The sequence below is a fragment of the Rhinatrema bivittatum genome, chromosome 13, assembly GCF_901001135.1.
Source record: "Rhinatrema bivittatum chromosome 13, aRhiBiv1.1, whole genome shotgun sequence".
Lineage (NCBI taxonomy): Eukaryota > Metazoa > Chordata > Amphibia > Gymnophiona > Rhinatrematidae > Rhinatrema > Rhinatrema bivittatum.
In genome coordinates, this window is record NC_042627.1 from 661,302 (window position 1) to 668,970 (window position 7,669).

Here is a 7,669-nt window from a genome sequence, read left to right on the forward strand (position 1 = left end):
CTCCCGCGGGTTTTTCTGTACCGGCCTGTAAGTAAATAGTTACAATTTTATATCTCAAAATATATGAAAAACATTGTAAACCCCAAACTAGTGTGTGGAGCACCTGCTTGTAATTAATTATTCAGGGTTTTCTGTCACTGTGGATCCATTCATCATCTATATTGAGCCTTGAATCGAGCTCACACCCACTCCACCTATGTAACTGAAACAGGGAGTGTCTACACTGACATAGTAACTAATCTGTAGTACAGAGAAATATGTGTCCTGTCAAATTCTCTCTTTTATTCCTTAGCATTAGTAAATATATTTATATAACCTCCCTCATATTAAAAGCATTTCCTGTGCACTATGTTCGGTCCAACTTCATTGAACTCTTCAGCAGTGACCCACATTTGTTGGAAGGCTGAAAGGGAAGAAAGAATGGAGCCCCCCATCCAGGTGGATATTTTTCTCTCGGGGGGAGCAAAGACTTTCAGTGATGTGCATGCAGGAAGCATCTTCTTCATTTCTTTGGCAAGCCGCTCAGACATGCCAGGGAAGAGGCTGGACCCCCCAGATAGGACTATGTTGCAGTAGAACATAGCTCTGAGGTCAATATCACACTTCATGATAGTGTTGGAGCAGAGTTTGTCAATGCCTGGTGCTTCTATGCCGATACAGGAGGGGGCAAATAGAATCTCTGGGCAACGGAACCTCTGGTTTTGCACTTTCACCAGGCTCCCATCCGGAAGTTTGTACTCTTTCTCTACCTCACTAGGCATCTTGGCTATCTCTGTTTCAATGTCTATAGCCACATAGCAAATCTTCTCCTTGATGTCCCTGACAATTTCCTTCTCAGCTGTGCTTACAAAGGAGACCCCGCTTTCGGTCAGGATACGCATGAGGTAGTCCGTGAGATCTGCGCCTGCCAGGTCCAGTCGCAGAACAGCATGGGGTAGGCAGTAGCCCTCAAAGACAGGCACAGTATGGGATACACCGTCACCAGAGTCCATCACACAGCCGGTGATACGTCCAGAGGCGTACAAAGCCAATACAGCTTGGATGGCCACATACATAGCAGGCACCTTGAAGTTCTCAAAGAGCAGCTGAGTCATTTTTTCTCTATTAGAAAGAGGGTTCAAGGGCACCTCTGTCACCAGTATTGGCCTCTCCGAAGATCTCATCCTCAGGTCATTTTCGTATACATGCTTCCAGATCAGTTCCATGTCTTCCCAGGATGTCACTATCCCATGCTCCACAGGGTACTTAATGGACAGGATTCCTCTTTTGGCCTGGGCTTCATCTCCAATGTAGAAATCCTTCTGAGTGACTCCTATCATGACACATTTGGTTTTTGGACGGCCTATGATGTTGGAGTATGTGAATCGAGGTTTCATGTCCCCTGAGAGTCCCACCTTTATCAGACCTGAACCATTGTCTAAAACCACAGCAGGCTGAAGTTTTCCTACATTGCGCATTATCAGTGGACATCTTACTTCACAGTTCATGCTGCATCTACTACTCCTACCTTTTTCTTAGCCACATGGACACTGATGAGATCTGTGACACTCCCTCTTTGCTGCTGGCTAGGGTTGGACAGTGATATAGTGACAGTGAAGTCTTGGTTGAGACTCTGAGGTCACAATGTGTCTGCATCATTGAAACCTTCCCATAGACAGGCCTTCCTGGTACTTTCTCCTACACACAGACACAGATCCAGATACACTTTGCTACTGAAACTGAAGGAAACTTGGTATAAATGTTGTTTTTTTATTGCTATTTCTTTGAGAAAAATTCCACAGGAAATGTCTGACTTTTGATTAGTTACTTCATCCCCTTGTTCAGTTATTTAGAAATTCAGCACAGTTATTCCTGGGTACTTTTCCTTCAGGCTAGTGGCCTTGGAACTGTAATTCTGCAGCTTTTTGACATTTGCTTGACTACTACATATTGTTTGAAAAACATATGTGATGAAACATTCCTTAGGTTAGTTTTCTAGCATACACTATAGCAAGCAGTAGAAACTCACTTTAACACTAATTCTCTGGCTTTTGATTGGCTGCTGTACTTTTGCCTGTTTGTTATGTGTAAATTGATTTTCCAGCAGTGACCAACTTGATATAAGTAGCCCTGGTTGCTGACTCTGTCTAGGTCACATAATCTTGAGTTTAAAAAAGCAATCCTGTTATGAGTTTAAGCCAAAAAAGGAAGGTACAATTATTGGGGCCATGCAAGAATAATGATGCCATTCCATACTTTACCAACCTGTGGGAGAGAGTGTAAACTCTCTCCCACAGGTAGGGAATACTACAAATTCCCTACCTGTGGAATTCCCACAGGTAGGGAATACTACAAAGAGTCTCTCCAAATTCCAAAGGCCAAAACCTTCCAACATAAATCCTTCAGTCTCAGAGCCTTCTCTTCAGCAGGTCCAGCTCTCTGGAACTCTATCCCACCAGACTTAAGACAGGAGCCATGCTCTCTAACATTTAGGAAAAGACTAAAAACTTGGCTTTTCAAAAAAGCATTTCCAAGCCCTGAATAAAACCTTCACGCAACAGCACAACTGGATCTAAATTCTGTGTTATATTTATTCATATTCTGTGTCATACTTAGCCTTCTAGATACATATGTTCCATCTCACAGTGATATACCGCCACATTTATTCGCATAGTCTTATTTACTCATCTTGTTACTCTTTTACATTAATTGGCTGAAATGTAAATATTGCTCTGTTCCTTTATCTCCCCTCTTCCAGTTCTAAGTTAATTTTCCCTGTTTTTTGTAACTTTCTCACATCCTTTTCTGATTCCCTGTATTTAAAGTTCAAGGTTTTTATTGAGAATATTGTTTATTACGCTACGTTATGCCTTTCACACTTTGTTAATTGTAAACCGGGTTGATGTGATGCCTGTCATGAAACTCGGTATAACAAAAACAATAAATAAATAAATAAATAAACTGGGAAAGAGGACTCAATTCTGAGTCCCTCCCACACTTTGAGTCACAGCGATGCAAAGAGACTTCTAGGTTTACTGGATAGAATCTGAGGACCTCTCTGCTTTTCCCAGGGATTTACATGAAGAGGGATTCCTATTTAACCACCGTAATCCCACTCTCTACCATGTTTACTTGTATGATGGGAATACCCAGATGGTCAGTGTGGCCCTCTGAGATTGAGAGGATAAAATGCTATTTCATTCCAGGTAGGTTGGAGAGTTGGGCATTGAATGTCCATTTTGGACATCCATTCTAGCTGTCATTACTGCCTAGGCCCCAGACCATGATGTCTCAGGCTGTGGTCCTGGATGAATTTATCCCCTCCCAGACGAATGGTTTGCTATCCTCTCGAAAGATGGACTCAGGCACTTCCAGGTTAAAGCACCTTAAGCCTTAACCCACATCCTTTCCTATTATGTTACAATACTTCCTGCCTTTATTTTTTCCAGCTATTTTTAGCTTCCAAGTTTCTACACCTTGTTAAATGTAACTTTACCTTATTCTCCTCTATTGTTAATCACTTTATTTATTGCTTCAGTTATCCTTGTTCTATGTAAACCGATCCGATATGGTTATCATTATGAAGGTCGGTATAAAAAAGTGTTAAATAAAATAAATATCAGGAGTCAGAGATATCAAAAATCTATCTTCTTCCTATATTAAAAAATGGGAATGATTTGAGAACAGGAGTTCCTAATTTAAATTTGGAAACCGATCTTACAGCATATTTAGAAGCCCCTACTGAAGAGCAGTTAGAACAAAGGGGAACTTTATTGGTATCTTTTGTTCATCCTGTAGAAAGGGATTTAGTTTTAAGGCTATTTTTGAAAAATCGTAGTAAATTGTATTACGGTCAAAAACTCTGGATTTATCCAGATATTGTGAAGGATCCACAGATTCGTAGGAAAATCTTTGTAGGGTTAGCTCAGGAGGCTAGACAGGAGCCCAGGTAAATATTAGGTATCCCTGTAAGTGTTTAATGCAACATAAAGAGAAGAATTACATTTTTTTATGATCCTATACAGATGAAAAACTATGTGGATAAATGTAAAGAAGAAACCAGCTCAACCTGAAAACTATATCAGGAGATAAAAATAAAGGCTGATGTTATCCTCCTATTTTCTTTACTGATTGCTTCAAATTGTTGTTCCATTTTCTTTATCCAGAGATCCTTTTGTTTGTTTCTTTATAACTAAAGAAGTGGATAAATAAGTTTACTGATTTATGCTTAATTGTTAAACTTGTCACTTTGTAAAATTGTTAAAATTGATAAAAAAAAAGAAATTAGCAAACCCGAGAGAGCGCTGGAGGGCCCTGATCCCCACCGGACTTGGCCAGTCCTTAATAGCTGAGACCTTCTTCGGGTCCATATGGAATCCAGTGGTGGATGCTATGTATCCCAGGAATGGAATAGACTCTTGCTCAAAGAGGTAGTGTTCTCTGAGGCGTTGTAGTCCGTTCCGCACTTTCTTGCAATGAGTGGAGAAATCCTTGGAATACACCAGCACATCGTCCAAGTAGACAATTACAGAGGAGTGAAGCATATCCTGAAAGACCTCATTTTGGAAGACCGCCAGAGCATTGCACAGTCCGAAGGGCATTACTAAATATTCATAATGCCCGTCGCGGGTATTGAAACCGGTCTTCCGTTCGTCACCTGGTTTTATTTGTACTAAATTATGCCCCTCGAAGGTCGAGCTTCATAAAAATCTTGGCCCCTTGCAGGCGGTCCAGGAGCTCGGGGATGAGCGGAAGAGGATACCTGTCCCAGTGGGTGATGGTGTTGAGACCACGGTAATCTATACATGGCCACAAAGAAAAATCCGGCTCCTGCCGGAGAGGTCGGGGGTCAAATGACTCCTCTCTTCAGATTGTCCTGAATGTGTCATGGCTTGAGTCTCAGGCAATGACAAGGGGTAAACTCGACCCTGGAGAGGAGTAGAGTCGGGTAGTAAATCAATAGCACAGTCAAAAGGCCAGTGCTCTGGGAGGGTCTCGTCCTTCTCTTTAGAAAATACATCAGCGAAGTCCGTGTAGTGAGCTGGGAGAGCCAAAGAGGTGGTTGCCAGAGGTATCCAGGCTCAAGGTAGTTCTGGTGAGCAGGAGGAGAAGCAGGCCGGACTCCAAGCAGTAATTTGGAGAGTCTCCCAGTCTCTGCATAGGGAGTGCTTTTTCAGCCAGGGTAGCCCCAACACTACAGGGTGGATTGCTTTTTCCAGAATGAAGAAGGAGATCTCCTCATGGAGAATCCCGGTGCGGAGGGACACTGGAGCGGTAATGGCAGAAACCCGGCCAGGAAGAGGGGTGCCGAGAATGGAGGATATTTGCAGTGGTGGAGTTCATGACAGCACTGGAAGCTGTAGTTGTTCCACCACATCCACCAAAATGAAATTCCCTTTGGCTCCCGAGACGATGAAAGCCAAAGTAGGGAACGATCCTCCCCATGCACTGGGGAGCAGGATTCACATAGCCTAGGGTCAGCTTCCCTGTAACGCCTAGGCTTGGGAGTTTTCTGGATGCTCCTTGCACTGAGCCAGCAAGTGACCCTTGCCACCGCAGTAAAGGCATAGGCCCAGAGAGCAACGTGTCTGCCTTTCTTCAGGAGTAAGAGGACTGCGGCCCAGCTGTATGGGTTCTTCTCCATGCGACAAGTTGTGCTCGGCAGGAGGAGGAGCCAGAGGTCGAGAGACAGAAGGAGCCAGTGGAACTGGTCTACGTCTGGGTTTCAATTCTCGGGCTCGCTGCTGTAGACTGCGGTCAATCTGCCCAGTCAAGTCAATCAACGCCTCTAGATCATCAGGAAGTTCCCAGGCAGCGAGTTCGTCCTTGATCCTTGAAGCCAAACCTTCAAGGAAAATACTTCGCAGGCTGTCCTCCCGCCAGCCCAGTTCTGAGGCCAATGTGTGGAATTCGACTGCATAGTCTTCCAAGGGCCCTGGCGTTGATGGAGGAGCTCAGTGGCAGCTATGGACTGTCAGGCTGGCTTGTTGAAGACCTGCTTGAATGTGTGGTCAAACCGCTGAAGATCCCAGAGCAAGGAATCGCCTCGCATCCACAGAGGAGAGGCCCAAGACAGGGCCCTGTCATCCAATAAGAATAGGATGTAAGTCATCTTGATTTGGTCACATAGAAACTGCGCAGGCTGAAGAGAGAAGCACAAAAAGCAGTGGTTAATAAAACCCCGGTACTGCTTAGGATCCCCAGCGTAGTGGGGTGGTGCTGGCAGATGCAGAGAGGTAGAGGGCACCGGTGCCAGAATAGGAGGCGGAGCTGCAGCCTGGGGAGCGGAGTCCACATGGTTAGCCAGTTGTTTAACTGTGGCTGCCAAGAGATCCAAGCAATGTTGCTGCTATTGCAAGTATTGAACCATACCCGGAATGGCCTGGTGGCTGGAGAGGTCCACCGGGTCCATGGCTTTGGAAAACTGTTGGAAATGTGGACCTCGGAGCGGGGACCAGGAGATCTGACAGGAGCTTCACCTATACCAGCCCACGTTCCCCGCAGGTTGAGCCCTTGGGTGCCAGGGCCAGCAGGACTTAGGTGAAGATCTCCTGGTGGGGGGAAGTCCAGTAGGTGGTCCAAGTCAAGACTGGCGGAGGTCCAGAGGAACGAAGACAGTCCAGAAGTCGAACCGGGTAGCAGCGATGCAACATGATAAATCAGGCCAGAAGTCGGGTCAGGCAAAAGACGAGCGGAAGCCAGAGAACACGGCAGAAGACAGGAGAATCCAGATACCAGGCCAAAGTCAGAACAGAGTAGACAACCGAAGGGAGGAGCAGGAGAAGGAGCGGAACCACAGAAGCAGGAACTCAGGAACGGGTACTGGAACAACCAGGAACAAGCACCTAGCTACTCAGGATGAGCTGACCTGTTGCCAAGGCAAGGAAAGGGTGTCTGGTGTGGCCTTAAATAGGCCCTATCTGATGTCCATTTTGGGGCTGGGCCTAGGTTTCCTGCCGCGGCCCCTTTAAGCGTCAGGCTCAGGCGCATGCGTGCCTAAGGGGGCGGAGTCCCCGAAGAGATCGGTGGCGTCCTGTAATGGAGCGGGGAAGGCAGCAGCTGACCCCGGTGTCTCCCAGTAAGGGAAGGGGGTTCCCAACAGCAGCATGGATTTACCAGAGATAAATCTTGTCAAATGAATCTGATCAATTTCTTTATGTACCAGAGAGTTGGATCAAGGGAGAGCGCTAGATGTAGTACACTTGGATTTCAGTAAGGCCTTCGACACGGTTCTGCACAGGAGACTTTTAAATAAATTGATCATCCTGGGTATGAAATGTAGAGTTGATTAGAAACTGGCTGAGTGAGAGGTGACGAAGGGTAGTGGTAAATGGCGTTTTCTCTGAGGAGGGGCTGTTACTAGCAGCGTGCCTTAGAACTGGTTTCTTTTATCATTTTTGTGAGAAACATAGCAGAAGGATTACTGGGAAAGGTTTGCCAATGATACCAAAATTTACAACAGGGTTAGTCAGTCAGGAAAGTGTTGTAAACATGAGGAGGGGGGATCTAGTGAAGCAGCTAAGATTTAATTCCAACAAACGCAGAGCAATGCATTTGGGCTGCAAAAACCCAAAGGAGAGGTGCAGTATTGGAGGTGAAATTCTTCTAAGTTCAAAAGAGGATTGAGATCTGGAGTGATTGTATCTGATGGTGGCCAAAACAGGTGGATATCGCAATGGTAAAAGCTAGA

At 45.3% G+C, this 7,669-nt stretch overlaps 1 protein-coding gene across 1 annotated transcript; it reads right to left on the bottom strand.

The window, feature by feature from the left end:
• Positions 1 to 321: 321 nt before the first annotated feature.
• LOC115074710 (actin-85C-like) lies at positions 322 to 1,581 on the bottom strand. Its single transcript, XM_029574459.1, has one exon. The coding sequence runs from the start codon at positions 1,485 to 1,487 to the stop codon at positions 327 to 329; it is 1,161 nt and encodes a 386-aa protein (XP_029430319.1). The 5' UTR covers positions 1,488 to 1,581; the 3' UTR covers positions 322 to 326.
• Between the last annotated feature and the right edge of the window lie 6,088 nt (positions 1,582 to 7,669).